The sequence below is a fragment of the Panicum virgatum genome, chromosome 3N (assembly GCF_016808335.1).
Source record: "Panicum virgatum strain AP13 chromosome 3N, P.virgatum_v5, whole genome shotgun sequence".
Taxonomy (NCBI): Eukaryota; Viridiplantae; Streptophyta; class Magnoliopsida; order Poales; family Poaceae; genus Panicum; species Panicum virgatum.
The window spans coordinates 22,650,206-22,673,010 of record NC_053147.1 but is presented as its reverse complement, the minus strand read 5'-3'; the positions used below and the strand labels follow the sequence as shown (position 1 = coordinate 22,673,010).

Here is a 22,805-nt window from a genome sequence, read left to right as displayed (position 1 = left end):
CGGTACTCGATCGATGCCAAGCGAGGCTGTGCCTGGGCAGTGTTTAATTAACCTAGTGAAATCATGCATCGTGATGCGAAATGCTCGGAGCCAGTAGATTGATGCTGCTGCTACTTAATCCGTATATAAAACTCCGACCAGTGATAGGTACCCGGCCGGCCCATATTCCGGCGTCAAAGAGAGGATACTAAATTAAGGTTATCCTAATACAGCTGGCTACACATCTACTACATGCAGCTTCAAGTACAGTGTGAAGGCGTGAATCATGCATAGAGTAGTACACTACTGCAGTACTGCTTCAGTGGCATCAACTTATATTAGCAGTAGGCTCGGATAAAGAAAAGGTGGGTTTTTTTTTCTTGAACGGGATAAAGAAAGGTAAGGTTAGCAAGTGGATGATGAATGCATATAGAAGCTAAGCACAGATCCAGCCACATGCATCCAGGGTTTCCCGTTAGCTGGTGCCTGGTGGCCGGGTAGTTGACTGCATAGATTCCAGATAGCTGGAAACTGGCAATTAAGAAGCACATATAGTACATTGATATATTTTCTTATATGCAATGTTGTAGGTGCGTGTATATAGTTTGAATTTCAGATGGGTACCTAAGGGTTAATTTAGGATATAGTTTGAATAATGAAGGATGGATAAGTTATATATACAAGTTTTGCTGTTAGTTTAGATTACTTTGGCAGAACTGGATAAAAGATGAGGAGTTACTTTAGGTCATTATATTTTTCGTAATAGCACAGGTAGTACATATGGATTTAGATGTTATTTTATATTAGTTTCATTGCAGACATGGCTAGTTTTTTTTAGAAAATAGAATAGATTTGATGACTATTAGTCAATCGTAATCACACTCAGGGCTTGTTAATTTATGAACACATGTTAAAGCATCTCCAATAGTTCCACAATAATAATCATTTCCCAATAACTAGTATTGGGAGATGTGTCAATAGTAGTTTTAGGATTATTGGGGAAGTTGATTTTGCAGTCTCCCAATACTCTTGTCCCAATACAACAACATATTAGGAGAGCATGAATCTTCCCTTTATTTGATGGGAGATGAGGTGAAATATTAGGACATCCCAATAGTTATTTGGAAAAAGGGAGATGTATTGGGGAACTGCTAGAGCATATCATTTTCCCAACAGTAGGAGATACTGGAGATGCACTTAGAAAAGATCCCAAAAGGTGATCGCTAGTTTTCTTTTTGGAAAGGTTTTTTTAGTAACTTCGGAAATATATAAACTTGTAAACAACACTTTTGCATACAGCTTTGCCGGAAAAAATCCTCAAGATTCTTTTTGCACAAATTTTATCACAGTGTTTTCAGGGAAAGTTCCGGAAACACCTTTTACGTATAACTTAACTATACAATATCTCATAGAACTTTTTCAATGATAGTTTCAGCAAAACTTCCTATAAGAATGTTATTAGAAAAGTTTCGCACTCAACTTTTCTTATCCTCACAACTTCTCATACTAACTTTTGCAGCACAATTTTCATGAGAATGTTGTTAGGAGAGCTTCTGCGAGTCAAAAATAAACTAGACAAATAGACATTACTACCATTTTCTATGCGGCTTAATGTAGCTTCATTAGCTGCAGTTAGTGGCTGGTGCCAATATAGGAAAACTGATCGAGAATGGCAAGTAAAGAAGATGAAGCTAGCTCAATCAATCCGAAGGAAGATGGGATGCCTAGACAAATGGGACGCCTAGTGGTAAAACTTTAGACCACTTTCATGTGGCATGGCTGCATGAGTTCAAGTAGGGGTAGTACTATGATTATGAAGCTAGACTTCTTCAGCAAGATGTATAGCTATTAGTTAACACGAGTTTATCTACTGCTTAAAATAATGGACTCACAATTTTGACATAAATTTATAATGAGAGATGCTTTTTTAGGTCATGTGTATGCTTTTTAAAAAAAACATAACATAGACACTGATAATTATGCACATTTAATGTTGTTAATATATGGACACACACTTTATCTCTAATCTCCAATGAGACCTTCAAAAATAATCTAAATAGTGCACATACAAGTTCAAATATATGTGCATGAAATGCTATGGTGCTTGTAATTAAGGAACTAATGTTACTTCCAAGTACTTATTCTGGTAATTTTTTCTGACTATTGAGATTAAAAATCCTCTACCATATGTGAATCCCTGCTGCCCGGAGCAGTTTAGTAGCATATTTCTACTACTAGTGGGCTAACACTTTGCTTACTTCAATGTTTAGAGAATTGTTACTACCATGCTTTGAAGAAGTACTGCAATGCAGTGGTTAATCTTAAACTGTTTCAGTACTTATTAATTGGCCAGTGATTTTTCTCTTGTGCCAGACTCTTTCACAAGCTGAATACATGACTTTAGCACCAAAATGAGAATTGAAATCAAAGCGTACAACTGAAGAAATAATTAGCATGCATTATGATGTTATATTTCAATTCATCCATTCTAAGATCCAATGCTGGTGAAAGCATGTGATGCATCACATACTACCCTATGCTCCTTCCTATGGCATAAAAAGTGGAGGGGGCTCCACTTGTGTGTAGGGTAGGGCTTGAGCCGGTGTGCAGGTGGTAGGTGGGCTCGAGCACCCTGCCCCCTTGTTGGATCCACCCTTGTAAACTGCCCGCTTTCTAGTTTCAAGTTAGTACTAAAAACCTTGAAATGTCATATATGTGAATCCCTACAGCTCAGCTCTAGGGTTCCACTCCAGCCAGGAATGGATTACTTTGCTCTAGGTAGCACCTGGGTATGTAATGTTGTGGTATGAGAGGCAAGAAGTACGAGGGCGGCCGCAGAAAGGACGACGAGGTTTCTATTCATGCGCGGCTGGCAGGGTTGCCACTACATTGGGGTCGGCCTACTCTTGGAGTTCTGATGAAGCCAAGTGGAATGAATCTGCCGGGGACATGACATCGCCCGCCACCACGTGCACATCTTGGAGGATGACCAGCGGCCGCCAAGGGTGGTGAAGGAGCTAATGTATTCTTTTTCTCCAGAAATGTATGGATGCTTTAGAAAAGTGTAGCAACAAAAAGGGTAGGACCCATTATTAGACAAAACAGCAGTTCATCTTTGGATTTGTTAGCGTTCACAATCTTATCATCATCATAAACGTGACATGACTATGTCGTGCATCACCCTAATATGAAAGGTGATGCGCACAGATGAGGCGTGCCACCTTTCATTCTCCTAGGGCCCCCGATTATGCCCCCGCAAAAAGTGGCCCGTCACCTTTGACAGAGAAAAGGTGACACGGCTCGTGAAGTCCGTCACCTATAATATAGGTGACGACTATATGTGTAGCCTGTCACCTATAATATAGGTGACGGGCTATAAATGCAGCCCGTCACTTATATTCAAATCATAGGTGATTGGCGTTGTTCTCGTAGCTATAGGTGACCATCCTTAATGAAGCCCGTCACCTATTTAAAGCACACAAGTCACCTAAACTCTAAACCCTTAACCTATGGTCCTTGAAAGGTGATGCATTACTTGTATGGTTCTTCACTTACTCCCTCCGTCCTGAAATATAGAGCATTTTGGTTTGTCCGAAGTCAAACTGTTCTAAGTTTGACCAAGTTTATAGAAAAGAGAAATAATATTTGAAGATCAAATGAGAATAATTATATCCATTATGACATATATTTTCATAATTTCCTTATTTAATATGTTAGATGTTAATATTTTTCTTTATAAATTTGGTCAAATTTAGACTAGTTTGACTTAGAACAAAGAAAAATGACTTACATTTCAGGACAGATGGAATATGTGTATGCCCTATCTTACCCGTGCACATGTGCCCTAGAACTTAGCCATGTTTTTGTCGGACAATTCAGTGTCGCCACATACAGTCGTACAAGTTCTAACAAAAGGATGAAAATTGCGATCTAACAATGTTGATATTACTACGAGATATATAACAAGGCAGAAGTTTATCTCTCTCTCTCTCTCTCACACACACACACACACACACGCACACACATGCGCGCACGCGCGTAAAAGAACCTGCATACAAACTACGATATATATACATAGTCATGGCAGCTCCCTGGTAACTTCCGCCACTCTGAAGATGGCGTACATATATTCGGCGACGTTCTGCACGAGTGGTTGGTTCACCGGAGATTTCCCAAGGCAGACGAGGTAGTCGTTCAACTCGTTGAATGAATCCTGCAGGACGTTGATTGCCCAGTCATCCCGAAGCCGAAGGGGTGGTTTGGATCGAACCCCGGAGCAGGGGCCAGCGCAGGCACCGGGGCTGGAGCAGGGACCGACACAAGAACTAGGACCGGAGCTGCAATAGGAGGTGGTGAGAGAGGAAGAAGGCGAGGGCGACGACGGCGAGAGGGGCATAGGGGAGGAAGAAGTCAACGGCGACGGCCGGAGTGAGAGTTGGAACCTAACATTGTCGATGACGACAACAATGAGAGCACGGGTGTGAGGTGATGGCAACGGTGGCGAGGGAGTGCGTGCTATAGTGAAGAAGATGGGAGCCGAGAGCGGCCAGGAGGCAGTATATAATGCGTGGGAGTGTGGGAGCCGAGAGGGTGAGCACGGTTGTTGATAGGGCACTGGTGGGAGCCAAGAGGGCAGGCGCGGTTGCCGGGGGGGGGGAGCCGAGAGGACACAAGCGAGAGAGGGCACCGGCAGTTGCGATTCCCAGATTGTCATATGACATAGGTGACATGCTACAAATATTGCGCGTCACTTATGTAAACATAAAGGTGACGAGTGGTATATGTATCCCATCACCTGTAATGATGTACAAATGACGGGCCATGATTACACTCGTCACCTTTAACTGATACATAGGTGCCGGTTACAATTGATGCCCGTCACAATTGATCTTGACCTAGTATTTAAGCAAAGAAGATGGGGCCATGCAAGGTTAGAGCTTATCCTCCCTCGCCTCCTCCAGTTGCGCCGCCCCTCTTCGCTGCCTCCTCGTCGCGCCACCCTGCACCCGCCCGCCGGTGCCGAGCCGCCACCCGCAGGCAAGGAGGAAAGCCAGGCATGCCGCTGCACCTCCTCATCGCATCACCAAGCGCTCGCCTGCCAGTCGTGCTCGCCACCTCCTCTCCAATCTCCGGTCACACCACCGCCTCCTCTCCAGTCTCTAATCATGTCGCCGCCTCCTCGTCGCACCCGTCGTCCTCAACCCCGACCTCCACCTCCTCAGCTCTCGGTAATTACCCGAGGCCTTCTTCTTTTTCTTTTTTTTTGTTCACTTGTGACCATTTTTGGCAAATGATGATATGAGAGATGGATTGACCTCAGTACATATGTGCTTATGCCTTTGGAGGCTGAGGTGTTTATGGATGGTTATATAATCCAAACATATCTCTCCCAGTTGAATTTTTTGAAATGTTAAATATTGTTCTGATGTATTTTTGGAAATGCTAAATATTGTTCATATGCTTCTTTTGAAATGCTAAATATTCATCGATACTTGCTGTTACTTGAGGCCTTCTTTCTTTCTTTTTCATTCGTGAGCATTTTTGGCAAATGATGATATGGGAGATAGATTGACCTCAGTGCTCACCAAGAGAGATTGTGAGATATACTTGTTGCTCACCAAGAGAGATTGATACGAGAGTACAAATTAAAGCAGATTTTTCTTATAAGCTATTGTGAAAACAATACTTAAATACCTCAGCCTCAAAGGGCATGAAACAGATGCCGCGGTCAAGTCTGAGGTGTTTATGTCAAGTACATATCTGTTTAGGCCTTTTGAGGCTGAGGTCTTTATGGATGGTTATATAATCAGAACATATCTCTCCCAATTCAGATGCCTTTTCTGAAATGATAAATATTGTTCCAATGTCCTTTTAAAAATGCTAAATATTGTTATGCTTTTTGTTTTAATGGTTATATACTTTCTGTCACCTATATACTTGTTGTTCATGTTGAAATAGTGTTTTGTTGCCTATTTTTGCAGGATCACTGCAAACAGTCATGTACACTTGGTGGTTATTTCTCATGTAACATTTGTGATTTATGAACCTTTGTGCTATATGATTGTAACATTTCTGATGTAACTCGGTGGATGTTTAAATTACATGTCTCCATTCATATACAATATATGGTCTATATTCTGTGTGTTTGCTAGATCAAAATGGCTGCCAAATCCTAGCTGTGCTCCAAGATGCAGCCGGAAACAAAAAAAAAGAACCCTGCCGGTTTCTAGTTCCAAAGTGACGAGCAACAACCAAAGCCCATCACCTTTAATATTCAACAGGTGACGACGCTTGGAAGCACAGTCCGTCACCTTTAAAAATTGAAAAGTGATGGGTGATGCCCTATGCCCATCGCTTATGCTCGAATCATAGGTGACGGGCGTTGTGTTTTGCCCATCATCTATATTTGACAAAGTTGGCGAGCATAGACTTCATATGGAGGTCCTGGTCACCAAGAAAGGTGATAGTTCTCTAGTGAAGTCTGTCACCTATTAGGTCACATAGGTAACGGGCAGACGGCCGTCACCTTTCTGTTTTGAACAGTTCTTGGCGCTTCCTAACGTCGCTACTAGATTAACCAGCAATGGCGCCAGAAAACAGCCTGGTTAACAGAACCTCACAAAAAATTCGCAAGCACACGGATATCACTATAGCTTTCACCTCAGAGTATTCCAAGGGTTATCGAATCCAAGGGAACATGAGTACGATATCTAAAGCTCAGGCTCAAGCAAGGACACAACACCGGTAGGATAAAGGGCTAGAGAGGACTACTCAGAATCAAGGTAAGATCAAACTAAGAATTACTTGTAAATGTCGGGCGACGGCTTCGCCTTGTCAGACAAGAAGATCCGTCATAAGGCTTCTATCATGCAACTGAACGTGGAGGATTACGATGGCACTAAACAGGACTGTCACCACTTGCAGGCTACCTCTACAAACCGTGGGAGGCACAACAATCGAATGGTAAAGTCTAGCCTAGGCACCACGCCTACACTATCATTTACTAAATCTAGTCTCGCGCAAGGACATCCGTTTCTATCAGGAGCCTTAGACTAGAGCTAACTATTATATACTAGTAGACACTCAATCCAGTAAACAACATGAAACTACTAACATGGACTTGTAAGGTAAATTATGAAACTGAGTAAGTCACGAACACTTACAGACTGATAAGCATCCGTCGAGGTACAAGCGGAGAAGAGTGCCGACAAGCCTGGCCCTTCCCCCGACTCCTCCTCACTCTGGTAGAGGTACAAGATGGAGAAGAGCATTGCCATTCCGGCGCCCCTCTTGCGTACCTTCTACCCCCTAGCCTTCCCTTAACTCTAAAGGTGAAAGAGAGGTGCAAGTGTTGTGTGTCCCTATTCTTACCCCCTCCCCTCATATTTATAGAGGGGGAAAAGGAGGCCTTCACGTGGTGGAATGGCAAGGAGGCACCGTGAACCGACTTATGGGAACTTCCAGGAAGCTTCACACTCAAGGGGTAGGTCGGTGGAGCCGACCCATGTCCTGCCGACCATGGTGGTCAGTCAAGTATGGGCCAAGCCCACTCGGCCTCCCCTTTGGCGGTTAGGTCCTCCTGAGATCCCACATGTCATATTTTAGTGATTGGCCTTGTCTTAAGTCGGTTTAGATGCTCTGGTGGGCCAATGGATCATTGTAATCGCGCCTGAATGGTCGAGAAGATGTTTCCATGGATTGATGATGTGTCACCTTACTTATGGCAGTGTTTCTTCTCATGTGTGGCTGCCAAGTGGGCCCTTTTTGATCCTTGTGCTTGGTTGAGTATTTTTTTTACCTTGGATCATTCTTGCTAGTTTTCTGCATTTTTGGCCCAAATTCACCTGCACACATTTCCAGACCAGCATCTGTGGAATTTGTTAATATATCATCTTATCCTAACATTTATTCCCTCAGATGCTCTTATTTTGCGCGATAGATGACGGTCAAAATGGGTCGAAATAGACTGTCAACAAGATCCCCCACACTTAGTCCTTTGTTCGTCCCGAGTCTTTGCTAGGACTAAGGCGGACCGGCTCCAAAATGATATGACACCTGAATACATATTATTCTAAGTTTCACCTTTACCAGTGAATTTTGATGTTTCTACCATAAATTGTTTGGGAAGTTGAAGAGCGGAATAGTGATGACTTCAGTCTCCTCCACTTTCTTGTCATATGACTGGGGGTTTTGAAAATATTTTTGCAAATACCAACCATAGCTTTACTTTTTCGTAGGATTTCTCATGTCACTCATTGTGTATATCCTCTCCAAGGTGCAGGCACAAAATTTGAAGGGTAATATGGAGAGGGAGATCATTTTCATGGAGTTCGCTTCCAAACCAGCCAGCCAGCGTCGAGTTCATAGCCGGATGAGGCAGGTGATGATGGCTCAGAGAACTTGCCCTTAGGAGCAGAAAGGTCGTGGATAGAAGGCTGCTTCGTGGTAGCGGGGGTAAAGATAGAAGAAAGAAAATTAAAAAGGATGGTGAATACATCCCTTAGGATAGAGAGGCTTTTAAAGGATGGTTTCTCCATGGGTGGCAAGGGTAGAGGTAGAATCAAGGAAAATGAAAAAGATACGAGGATGAGCTGAGTCCAAAGATAAAGTAGCTGCCGTTCCCCAGCAATGGCGCCAAAAAGCTTGTAGGCGCTTCCTAACGTCGCTACTAGATTAACCAGTAACGGCGCCAGAAAGCAGCCTGGGTAACAGAATCTCACAAAAGAATCCACAAGCACACGGATACCACTATGGCTTTCACCTCAGAGTATTCCAAGGATTATCGAATCCAAGGGAATGTGAGTACGATATCTAAGGCTCAAGCTCAACCAAGGACACAGCACTGGTAGGATAAAGGGGTAGAGAGGCTACTCAGAATCAAGGTAAGCTCAGACTAAGAATCAGCTGTAAACATCGGGCGACAGCTTCGCCTGGTCAGACCAGAAGTTCCATCATAAGGCTTCTATCATGCAACCGAACGTGGATATATGATTATGATGACACTAAACATGGTTGTCACCACCTACAGGCTACCTCTACAAACCGTGGGAGTCGAATGGTAAAGTCTAGCCTAGGCACCACGCCTACACAATCATTTAATAACTCTAGTCTTGCGCAAGGTTATCCATCTCTATCAGGAGCCTTAGACTAGAGCTAACTACTATATACTAGTAGACACTCAATCCAGTAAACAACATGAAACTAATAACACGAACTTGTAAGGTAAATTATGAAGCTGAGTAAGTCACGAACACTTACAGACTGATAAGCATCCATCGAGGTACAAGCGAAAAAGAGTGCCGACAAGTCCGGCCCTTCCCCCGACTCCTCCTCACTCTCATAGAGGTACTAGATGGAGAAGAGTGCTGACATTCTGGCGCCCCTCTTGCGTACCTTCTACCCCCTAGCCTTCCCTTAGCTCTAAAAGTGAGAGAGTGGTAGGTGCAAGTGTTGTGTGTCCCTATTCTTACCCCCTCCCCTCATATTTATTAAGGGGGAAAAGGAGGCCTTCGCGCTATGGAATGGTAGGGAGGCATCGTGAACCGACTTAAGGGAACTTCCAGGAAGCTTCACGCTCAAGGGGTAGGTCGGTGGAGCTGACCCATGTCCGGCCGACAATGGTGGTCGGCCGAGTATGGGCCAGGCCCACTCGGCCTCCCCTTTAGCTGTTAGGTCCTCCTGAGGTCCCATGTCATATATGAGTGATTGGCCTTGTCTTAAGTCGGTTTAGATGCTCTAGTGGGCCCATGGTTCTTTGTAATCGCGCCTTATTGTTCGAGAAGATGTTTCCATGAATTGATGATGTGTCACCTTGCTTATGGATGTGTTTCTTCTCATGTGTGGCTGCCAAGTGGGCCCTTTTGATCCTTGTGCTTGGTTGAGCATTTTTACCTTGGATCATTCTTGCTAGTTTCCTGCATTTTTGGCCCAAATTCACCTGCACACACTTCCAGACTAGTATCTATGGAATTTGTTAATATATCATCCTATCCTAACATTTATTCCCTCTGATGCTCTTATTTTGCGCGATAGATGACAGTCAAAATGGGTCGAAATAGATCGTCAACAACAATGTCACAGTAGAAGTGACGGGCGCAATGCCCGTCACCTTAGGGAGACAATGCCCATAACTATTGGGCTTTTCTTACATAGTGTTTGCGTGCTCTATCACGAGCTTATACATTTGGGCTGCATAGAGTATATATAAGAATAATGAATAGTTTATATTCTATAATGATGTAAAGTTGATGCATGATTAATCTACTTACACAGGTAATTCCACCACAAAATACAAGCATATCATAAAAGTTAATTTACCAAAAATAAATTTTAAACTGAATTGAGGTATTTCTAGGAGTGACCATAGTTAACAAAGACACAACATTGTTCAGGTTGGGCATATAGTAGAGCTAAATAAATAGCAACTGCACAATCTAAACAAGCATCTATCTGATGAGGACATGACCATGCTAGACACACTCAAGCCGGCCTCATCACCAAGCTACAAGTTGGACCGTGCGTTCGGATTCAGCCGATAGCCCTACACTCAAATGACGATATCTCCCTCATACGGTGTCAAATATGGTGTTCTCAGATGCGTTAGAAACCTGATGATGAGATGCTTCTTTTGGTTTGGATCCTAGATCTAAAAGATTTGTGCATCATTCCGTGTGTCCGTGACAAGATGTTGCATCACCTGTTTTGCGCCGAGCAGGCCTTTGTATCGTGTCGGACCTTAAACCCAAGTTGTGGACTCTCCCCCTGGTCGCCCCCAACCCTTGGACGTTCCTCTTATGGTATAAACTCAGTAGCCACTGCCACTTAGGGTTTGGGTTTTGTTTTGTGCTTGTTTTCCTTTGAGAAACAACCATCTTCATTGTAACTGTGACGTTGAGTCCTTTTGCTATGAATCAGGGCCCCTGTTCTTGGTCTTCACCACTATGGCAATTAGTCCTTTTGTGATCAGAGCTTGAATCCCATATTGTTTTTCGCTTCATATACATCTACAATTTCGGATTGTGTGTTTACCCTTTCTAACTTGTGTTCTTTGATTCGCTTGCAGGAAAAGTCTTCTCGGCAAAGTCAATCAAGTTGTGCTTTGTTGATAACCAACGAAGCAGCAGTGTAATGGTTGCAGGACTTTGAATCGTGCTGATTAGAAGCCCGGATCACCAACGTCACATACTCCACAATCGATTTTACCCTACCTCTCGGAAGATCGGGCCAGTGCTACATCACTATCACCTTTTGTGGATAGTGAAAACTGAAAACACAATCAGAGAAAGGCAAATACATCTCTTGCTTATGTACAAAGACATGAAACTTCTCTAATAGTTTGACAGATGGTTGCAAATGCATGTTTGGCTTCCCATGGTGCTAAGTGAACTTGTGTTTGAGAATGATCTTCTGCTCGGTCAGCTCTTATTACACTCCAGAAGATGCAACCAAACAAACATGAGAGAAGTATATATGTAAAACAACACTCCTGTTCTGCTAGTTCTTCAGCAAGAGAAGCAGCAAAGAAGCATTTAAGAAGAAATTGACAGTTCCAGATTATGTCTATGCATAACTAACTACAAGTGTACTTGATTACTCAACCTTGCATTCTAAACTTATATTTTAGTAAGCTAAACGTCAGAAATAGAACCTTATAGTTTCTAAGTCCACATGATTTTTTGAGAAATAAATATAAACTAGCAAGATGAAGTACACGGGCATAATTTCTTCTCTCTGCGTTGATCCTCACCAAGAGCATCACAGTAGTTGCTGTCGGAGCGGGTGGTGACCGGTAGAGAGCTCGCAACCACCAGCATGGGAAGATCGAGAAGGGGAATCTGAGCAGAGGCAGGGAGAGGTGAAGGGAAAGAGAATGGAGAGGGGATTAAAGAAGACGACGCCATTAAGCCGCCCCACCATGCTCAAGAGGGTGAGCCATGCAATCGCAGAGGTGGGTGGTGACGGGAGCAGCAGCAAGCAGGTGCGAGCGGCGGCATCAGCGGTGGAGGAGGATATAAGACAGAGAGAAAGCAGAGATACCATAGATTGCTCTAGGTTTTGGGGTGGTGGGGGTGGTGGGGGGGTGGTGGATCCGCCCCTTTGTAGGTAAACGGGTAGGCTACGCTAGCATTACTACCGCATAAACCCAAGATACTTGCGAGTAGAAGATCATAGATCGTTACCACTAGACGCGCAGCGCAGCGGAAGAAGTCGCGCGTCGATGTAGAGGAAGTAGTCGATCACGTCCCACGAACCGAGCTCCTCGTACTTGATCCCAGCAGCCGATCAGCGCAGCAGTCGCAGCAGCGCCTCCACGGAGTCCACACGTACGGGGATGAAACGCCGGGCGTCGGTGTGCTAGCACCGCACGCACGGCAAGGGCGGCGGCCGAGAGAGAGGGAGGGGCGGCGGCTAGGGAGGTGGCGCGGCTCAGGTCATCGCCCCCCTAGCCCCTCCCTCATATATATAGGGCGTACTAATGGGCTTCTATCTCATAGGCCCATTAGTAACCCTAATACCTCTTGGATCAATACCATACACACAGTGAGAAACAATGGCGATCTCAGGTCTAAGGATTCAGTAGGTATAACACTCAAGAACAACTGATGGCACATACAAAATAACAATCCCAACATTGTCTTGGAGTGGGTCAATCCAACACCATGTTCACCAACATGTGTCCACATCATTAATCCGATATCTCCATATCCATGATCCGTGAAACATGATCATCAATTAATGCATGTGCTAGTCTCAACGTCGTTGTTGTCCCACACAACGACATAAACTAGGGATAATTTAGAATCATATCATTTTCAACAAAGAGTTTCACGAACAAGTCACATACTTGATAATCAATGTAAAATAATCATCCATGGAACAAATAACAATTATTTATCATTACATAAACATACTCATGACACAAAATCTCCCACGCACACTAGAATCACTGATGTAAGTATCTAATACCCATAGATCTCATGTGCGCCTCATGCTTTGGTTGTGGGAGAGGCTTCGTCAACGGATCAGCAACGTTTGAATCCGTGTGCACCTTGCAAACCTTCACATCACCTCTCTCAACAAAGTTACGGATGAGGTGATACTTTCGCAGTATATGTCTGGACTTCTTAGTTGTTCTAGGCTCCTTTGCTAGTGCAACGGCACCACTATTATCACAATAGAGGTCCACTGGACTGGACGCACTAGGAACAACACCCAAGTCAGAAACAAACTTTCTGATCCAAACAGCTTCTTTTGCAGCTTCGAAAGCTGCAATATACTCGGCCTCTATCGTCGAATCAGCCACCGTATCTTGCTTGGAACTCTTCCAGCTCACTGCCCCACCATTGAGGCAGAAAACAAAACCGGATTGCGATTTGGAGTCATCTTTGTCTGTTTGAAAACTAGCATCGGTGTAACCCTTTACAAGGAGCTCATCTTCGCCTCCAAATATTAGGAACATATCCTTAGTTCTTCTCAAGTACTTAAGGATACTCTTTACAATTGTCCAGTGAGGTTCACCGAAATCTGACTGATACCTGCTCGTAACACTTAGAGCAAAGGAAACATCTGGGCGCGTGCAAAGCATAGCATACATGATCGACCCTATGGCTGAAGCATAAGGAATCGTACTCATCCTCTTTTGCTCATCAGGTGTCGTAGCACACTGACTCTTACTTAGAGTAATGCCATGTGACATTGGCAAGAAACCTTTCTTGGAATCTTGCATATTGAACCGATTCAGTATCTTGTCAATGTACATGTCTTGGCTCAATCCAATTAGTCTTTTTGATCTATCTCTATAGATCCTAATACCCAGAATATAAGCCGCCTCTCCTAAATCCTTCATCGAAAAACTCTTTTTCAATGAGGTTTTAACGGCTTCAAGCATTGGAATATCATTTCCGATCAGTAATATGTCATCCACATATAGGACCAGAAACACAAGTGCGCTCCCACTAGCCTTTTTGTAAACACAAGGCTCATCTTCATTCTTGATGAAGCCAAACCCTTTGACTACTTCATCAAAACGAATATTCCAACTCCGAGATGCTTGCTTCAATCCATAGATGGACCTCTGAAGCTTACATATTTTCCCAGCATTTTTAGGATCGACAAAACCTTCAGGCTGTGTCATATACACATCCTCACTTAGATGTCCATTAAGAAAAGCGATTTTGACATCCATTTGCCATATCTCATAGTCATAATATGCGGCAATTGCTAGGAGAATCCGAACAGACTTTAGCATTGCGACGGGCGAAAATGTTTCCTCATAGTCAACACCTTGAATTTGTCAGAAACCTTTCGCCACCAATCGTGCCTTATAGATGTGAACATTTCCATCCATGTCAAAATTTTTCTTAAAAATCCACTTACAGTCGACAGGTCTTACACTGTCAATCTGATCGACCAAGTTCCAAACTTGATTATCATGCATGGATTTTAACTCGGATTCCATGGCTTCAAGCCATTTGTCGGAGTCGGGTCCCAGCATTGCTTCTTTGTAGGTCAAGGGCTCATCATTTTCCATCAATAATACATGGCGCTCCTCCGTAATAAGGAGGTTGAGCTTGTCAGTAGCGCGATGTGCCCTTATAGACCTTCGTGGGGCTGGTGCCTCAACTGCGGGTTGTGCAACATCTTGCACATCCCGTGGATCTTCAGTGGGTGCTGAAACAGTTTCGGGTGTTTCCTGAATTTCTTCAAGTTGCACCTTGCTCCCAGGAAATCCTTTTGAGAGAAACTCCTTTTCTAAGAAAACACCATTGCGAGCGACAAACACTTTGCCTTCCGCCTTATTGTAAAAATAATATCCTTTGGTTTCCCTAGGATACCCCACAAAGAAACATTTGTCTGACTTTGGAGTGAGCTTATCTGACATCAAACGTTTGACATAAGCCTCACATCCCCAAACTTTGAGAAAAGATAATCCGGGACGCTTCCCAGTCCATATCTCATATGGTGTCTTCTCAACAGACTTACTTGGAACCCTATTCAGTGTGAACGCAGCAGTTTCAAGAGCATAACCCCAAAATGACAATGGAAGATCAGCTTGGCTCATCATGGACCTAACCATGTCCAACAAGGTTCGGTTCCTCCGTTCGGATACCCCATTCCATTGAGGCGTTCCGGGCGGAGTTAGCTGCGGAATAATTCCACATTGCTTCAAATGATCACCAAATTCAAGGCTCAAATATTCTCCTCCACGATCAGATCGCAGAAATTTAATTGTCTTGCCTAATTGATTTTGTACTTCATTCTGAAATTCTTTGAACTTTTCAAACGATTCAGACTTGTGCCTCATTAAGTAGATATAGCCATATCTACTAAAGTCATCAGTGAAAGTAATGAAGTACTGAAAACCACCTCTGGCTATTGAGCTCATTGGTCCACATACATCGGTATGTACAAGTCCCAACAAGTCACTCGCCCTCTCACTCTGACCAGTGAAAGGCGCTTTGGTCATCTTTCCAAGCAAACAAGACTCACATGTGTCAAATGATTCAAAATCAAATGAGCTTAACAATCCATCTTTATGGAGTTGTTCAATGCGCTTCTCATTTATATGACCTAAGCGACAATGCCAAATAAAAGTGGGATTCAAATCATTTGGTCTAAGCCTCTTAGTATTAATGTTACAGACAGATTTATCCTCAAGATCAAGAACATATAATCCATTCACCAATGGACAATGAGCATAAAAAATACCATTGCAAAAGATAGAACAACGTTTGTTCTCAATTACAATCTTAAAATCACCAACTTCTTCCAAACATGAAGAAGAAATAATGTTCTTGCTCAAAGCAGGAATGCAATAACAATTATTTAATTCCAAAACTAATCCGGAGGGTAGAGACAAGTGGTAGGTGCCGACCGCCAACACCGCAACCTTTGCGCCATTGCCGACCCGAACGTCCAACTCGCCTCTTGCAAATCTTCTAGTCTCACTTAGACCCTGCAACGATTTGCAAGTGTGAATCATCGATCCAGTATCAAATACCCATGATTCACTAGAAGATAATGCAATATTTATTTCTATAACATTTATACTTGAAGTGGAAGTCTCACTTCCCTTCTTCTTCTTCTTTTCTTCCAAGTACTTCTTGCAGTTCCTAGACCAATGTCCCTTTTCATGACAGTGGAAGCATTCATCTTCAGAAGTAGGGCCAGATTTGGCCTTAGGTGCTGGCTTTAGCTTAGAGCCTGAGGACTCACCACCGGAACTCTTTTCCTTGCCTTTACCTTTGGGATTAGGAGGCGTCCAACGCTTCCTCTTTTTGTTCCCCTTCTGAATCATCATCACATGATTGTGATTCTTCTTAATGCTCTCCTCTGCTGTTTTTAGCATCCCATGCAACTCACTCAATGTTTTATCCAAGCCATTCATCTGAAAGTTCATGATAAAAGGCTCATAGCTCGCCGGGAGCGACTGGAGAATAACATCAGTAGCCAAGTCTTGGTGAAGTTCAGAACCAAGTCTATCCAAAGTCTCAATGTAACCAATCATTTTGATCACATGAGGACTGACTGGGCTACCTTCTGCCAGCTTGCACGCAAACAAGGATTTTGAGATATTGAACCTCTCAGTCCTGGCTTGGTTCTGAAACATCCCACGCAGCCCCTCGATCATGGTATGAGCATCCGCATGCTCATACTGCTTCTGCAGATCAGGGGACATGGTGGCGAGCATCAGACAGCTGACATCAAGTGAGTCATTGCAGTGCTTCTCATAAGCTCTGCGATCAGCAGCAGTTGCATTGTCAGGGAGATCATCAGGATATGGCTGCTCAAGAACATACTCCTTTTTCTCTTGCCTGAGAACAATTCTCAGGTTGCGGTACCAATCAATAAAGTTTGTTCCATTCAACTTTTTTTTCTCAAGAACAGAACGCAAATTGAAAGCGGAATTGTTACTGGCAGACATGATCTACAACATTAAAGTAAAGCAAGATTTCAGCACTAAGTTTATGTAAAGACTTTCATTAACTGATTTAACAAAAGACAACCTACTATATCAAAGTCATCTTCCCTCTAATGACATATAGTGGTTCAAGATCCATAATCACTAAAATTCTAGTGAGCTTTAGCATCACGGCTAGAAAAGTAGTGATACAGGTAAGTAACAAATTACTAATCACATATCTATGCGACTCTTGTTTGTTGGGTGGCATCCAATGCCCCGGCCCCAACCCTATGCCTTAAAGCCCAAAACTATTTTGATAGCTTTGCTGAGTAAACCAATACTATGCTTGTGAATGTCCGACATCCACCCTATACAAAAGTGATAGCTGAGGGTACTCTACTTTGGTAAACCTACCACACAACGATCAAAATTTATAGGTGCAGCTATTGGTAAAAGGCATCAAAAACTCAACCTTTTCTGAGGGAAGCTATTCTATCATGATTAAAGCATCCACCATATGTAAAAGCATGAAAGAATAGTATGACAGGAAAATAAACATCACAAGCATATAATCATATTATATTGTGAATAGTATGGCCTCTTGCATCACAATGGGCACCATCGCCATGGCTCCAAGGTGACCTCCATTGCCATCCGTCCTGTCTTGTGGTGATCATCATCGCCATCATGATTGAAGCCTCCATGAAAAGATACTAAGCTACTACATCTAATAGCTAGTGAAATAATTACATGAGGATTCAAACATCACAAGTCGACACGCAGGTCGTTATACAATAATGGTGCAACCTCAACCCGGTTGTGTTAACTTGCGACACGCAGGCCGCACAAATCATCACATACATCATCACATGACATTGAGGCCATACCATTCACATCACACCCTGCAAAAACAAGTTAGGCGTACGACGTGTTCTACCAAAGTAGCGCTTGAGAAGCCGCTACAGCGAGAAAGCAACGGCGGTCCTTGAGCGTGCAAACTTTGCACTTGAGAAGACTGCATCTACACATGACCTTGATCTGTTGGTTCAATCTGCTGACTATGCACACAGTTAGTCCCGATGGTGATTCCAGCCGGTAGGGACATGTCGTATGCATAACAGAGAAAGAACACAAACTAATCTTTTGTCATATGCCGCGCAATCAACTCGCTCCAGTTTTAACCCCTTATGACCAATTGATCTAATCAAACCGTGCAAAAGTAATAGATCCAATCTACTACAACAACATATCACCTATATGCAAAAGATCAAGACCAAAAACTACGCAAGATGGCTCTGATACCACTGTAGGTAAACGGGTAGGCTACGCTAGCATCACTACCGCATAAACCCAAGATACTTGCGAGTAGAAGATCATAGATCGTTACCACTAGACGCGCAGCGCAGCGGAAGAAGTCGCGCGTCGATGTAGAGGAAGTAGTCGATCACGTCCCACGAACCGAGCTCCTCGTACTTGATCCCAGCAGCCGATCAGCGCAGCAGTCGCAGCAGCGCCTCCACGGAGTCCACACGTACGGGGATGAAACGCCGGGCGTCGGTGTGCTAGCACCGCACGCACGGCAAGGGCGGCGGCCGAGAGAGAGGGAGGGGCGGCGGCTAGGGAGGTGGCGCGGCTCAGGTCATCGCCCCCCTAACCCCTCCCTCATATATATAGGGCGTACTAATGGGTTTCTATCTCATAGGCCCATTAGTAACCCTAATCCCTCTTGGATCAATATTCACTTGGGCCTTTAAACCGTATTGTGATGATGGGCTCTTGGGCATATCACCAACACCCTTGTCACAATAGCAAATGTCCCCAGGAGAAATAAGAACAAAATACCATGCTAAGGTATTTACCCTCAGCTTTTGCCCTAGATAGAGAGAGACCAGACTTGGCTTTAGCCTTTAATTGTGCACACGACCAAAGACTTGATTAATTTTGCCGTGTTGATAGCACAGTTCAAAGTATTCCAATGAAATAGCCACTTTAATTTACGTCACTCCTTTCTTGTCTCTATTTTTTTTTCACTTTTAGGAGTCATGTAACCACGTAGTACTGATCACGATAGCATTATGCCATCAACATTAATCAACGGGTGGGCATACTTTTGTTGATTTCTCATGCTTTCTTACGCATATTATTTTTGGTGGAGCTAGAAAATGTGCAAAGAGATACAGTATATATATGTCCAACAACTCCAAAGCGAAACCTTGTATATCCAGCTAAGAAACCGTTGTTGCTACAGGTTAACACCATGGCCACGCATATTTATGCATAGTTGGTGCTAAGAAACCGTTGGTGCTAATAATAAGCTAATCTTGCCGCGCATGAGTCGCTGCTAGATTATTATGGTTCGACTCACTGCTTGAAAATTACAGTAAACTGGTAGGTGTATCTCACTCACTCATTAGACTGCTACCACCCGGGCCCGGGCCCCGGGGAAAATTTGACCTGATAATCTCCATCTGGCGACATCATTGGAAATGAAGATGACAGGTACTCATCATACGGGTAGCTGTGCATAGACACAGACATGCTGTCTTCTTCCTCTTTCTTCAGCCCTGGGGCAGCGGCGGCCATTACTGGAGGAGGAGAAAGCGATGCCTTTGTAAAGTCGAGAACCTGCGAAGCACTAGTGCTGCTTGAGCTGGGCTCGTCCGGGAACAAAGTCTCGCACGTATGCTTGTTGATCAGGGTGACCATGAAAAGTGGAGTAGGGCCGTTGTTGCTTTGCTGCTGAACGTATTTCTTTGCTGGGCACTTGTGGTCATCACTGTAACCGCATTTATAGTATAACCTGAAAAATAATAATAATTAAGCGAACATATGAACATACATAAATCTATGACAAACATCATTTTTTCCCAATTGATTGAGAAAAATAAAGTCTAGAATGCAATCACATTGAGATAGAAATAAATTATATATTGGCAGGGAGATTACGACATTTCATATACATGGTAAGCACTTTCTTTATGTAGTCGTAAAGACAATTCTTAGTTTTCCTTGTTGCAGCTGACACACATCTATTTTCAGATGAGCAAAAAGCTAAAAATAAGTTATGTTTAAACTTAAGTCAAATCTTCATATATATTGCCATATGCACTTGAATAGCTAGCCAAAATACTTCTGAATATAATATGCTTGCCATTTTTGTTTTCCGTGCTGCTGAATCCTCTTTGAAATATTATGTCGTCCCAAAAAACAAGTCATTTTAGTTTTGTCTTAAGTCAAAATAACTTGAGTTTGACCAAATAAATTTGTAAAAAAGCTAGTGTATCAACATTTATAATACCAAATAGGTATATTATGAAATATATTTCATGATGAACCTAATATACTTATTTGATATAATAAATTTGATACTTTTATCTACAAACTTGATCAAAACTAAGATATATTGACTTAGGATAATACTAGAATGAATGACTTGCATTTTGGAACAAAGGAGTACACCAAATGAACATCACTAGGTCCCCATGAATTAAACTGCATATCTAAATGTTTATCCAGTTTTTAAGAACAAACAGAATGCATACCATATACTAACTACAATAATATGATGGCAGAAATCTAAGCACCCATCATCGACAATAGAAAATTAAAAAATAATACATATTGCACTACTTGATGGATGTTAGGTCTTGTCTGTTAGTTTCAGTTCTTGTAAAAATCTGCAAATTGCAATCCACAATCTACAAGCAGAAACAAACATGGGGCTTAGTTTAGCTTTAGCCAGATCAGAGTTACTGGAAATTTAAGATTCAACTACTCCACAAGATGGGTTATCCTTGAGGAAACGTAACATCAAGAAGATAAACGCTAATATAAAATATGCTTTCGCTGAGAAGCGAAGACATCCTCAACAAGGCGTCAGCAGGAATCTTCTGGAGCTTGGAAGCTATATCAAGTTAACCAAGCTAATACTCAAATGGATCAGCGAATTAAATCATAAATACTGTATCATATTAAACAACAAGACGAGAATACGATCGATCCATGACAACTCATGCATACTTTTTACTGAATGCAAGTAGTAGTACCATGTAGCAGTTATTTTCTGTAAAGCAGTACTTTTTAACACAGAGGCAGTATATTCTTCTCAGTATTGATTGACATGAGAAAACGGATGGGCATTCATCATAATCTAGCCAGTGATAATCTAGCTAGATTAGTGTGGATGATGCGCCATGAAACTCCACCAAAGACACATACCTTGGATATTCAGCCTTGAGGATCTTCTTCTCACCATATTTCCTCCAGTGGAAACGATCGTTTTCTGGTGCCTCAGTCAATATCTCCTTCCTGAATAACAAGATGGAAGAGGCACTGAATCCAATTTCACTGCACGACCGTACCTACTAGTACAATTTTTCCTACCCAACCATGAAATATAGATCCCGGCTGGTATCCGTGCGCCTAAGTGTGAGAACTCAGAAGCGAGCACACATGTACATCATATATGCCTCCCTCCCATATGAACTTGGATATAAAAAAAAGGCGACCCTGAAACACCTGAGATCTTTGAATTCCCTTTCTTTTGTAATGTGGATCTGAAAAATCTAGGCATAAACTGATATTATAACGTACGTTCCATTTTTCTACACGCCCTCAAGAGTGAGTTAATTTACAAATGGTGCAAGAAAATGAGAAGCTAATTATGGCATGAATTAGTTCCGTCCCTTAAACCCAAATGAGTTGTTTGTACAGAATTACAGATCTGCTAACACTGACCCTTCTCATGCGGATCCCCATGGTTATATGCAGGCTATACATATATTCTAGCACCACTTATTATTGTAGCATGCAAAAACGCAGTACAAATCACAGGTTTGTAGGACTCACATTGGGAGCTCAGCTCCATCCCTGCCTCGCCGGTGCCTCACCCTTCTGGCACTGGCGACGGCGCCATTTCTTTCACCGATGCTTCCATCGGAGGAGTAGGCAGCCATGGCCACCGCCCCGACCTCGGGGGAGGGGGGCCGCTCCATCTCAGACTGGAGGAGGGAGAGCGACGACTCCATCGCCGTGGATATCTCGCCCACGTTGGCCACCGCTGCGTGGCGTCGTTCAAGCTCCGGGATGAGCTCCACCTGCTGCATGAGCAGATCCGCCAGCCTGGTTCCCCTCCTGAGCTCCTGGATCGCCGCGTCCATCCTGTCGGAGGAGGAGCGCGGCGGCTGCGACTACTTCGCGGAGCTGAGCCGCGTTGACATGGGGGGACTCTTTGCAAGGTGGAGGAGAGCTGCAAAAATGTGAAAGCTGAGCTGTGAGCCTGGGTCTGGGGTTCGGATACGAGCTTATCTTGTGTAATGGCCTAATGGGTAGAAGAAATGGCTCAACCATCGAGATTTGAGAGAGAGCACAAAGATTAGGCGTGTGTACGGTTTTTATTATTTTGATATGCTGGCAAATAAATTAATTAAACTTGTTATCTGTCGACTAAAGATTGAATATGTATTGCTTGCATATATGCAAGTGTTAGGTAAGGTGTATTTATCTCGGTGTCATCCCTACAATTGTCCTTACTTGGCCCTAAGGAGTGGTAATGGGCCATGGCCCTAATGCTCTCCTCACAATTCTATTTGGCCTTTTATTTTTTTAGCTCAAAATTATATAAGATTAGAGCCCGATCCTTTTAGGGCTCGACCCTTAGATGATCTAGGTAAAAAATTAAGACCCTTCATCCTCTAGCTTATATCTAAAGTCTGATTTACTAGCATGGAACACAATGACCAGAAAAGGTGGAGACGATATATATAAAAAAAATCTACATGGACGGGCAAGATGGTTATTGGTCTAGCCGGTGGATCATATGTGTATTCTTGTTATCTTGCATGTCACTCTACATGCGAGCTAAGCATAGCTCAGCTGGTAAAGTTTCTTGTGGTAGAATATTTCCCTAGATGTGAGTGCCTTA

At 43.1% G+C, this 22,805-nt stretch overlaps 1 protein-coding gene across 1 annotated transcript; it reads right to left on the bottom strand.

The window, feature by feature from the left end:
* Positions 1 to 19,066: 19,066 nt before the first annotated feature.
* Positions 19,067 to 22,242, bottom strand: LOC120665145 (probable WRKY transcription factor 62). The gene is made up of 3 exons (XM_039944605.1): positions 21,731 to 22,242; positions 21,101 to 21,190; positions 19,067 to 19,682 (listed from the first exon to the last, which is right to left on the bottom strand). Exons 1-3 carry the CDS (start codon positions 22,039 to 22,041, stop codon positions 19,301 to 19,303), a joined length of 783 nt encoding a protein of 260 aa, XP_039800539.1. The 5' UTR covers positions 22,042 to 22,242; the 3' UTR covers positions 19,067 to 19,300.
* Positions 22,243 to 22,805: the final 563 nt, after the last annotated feature.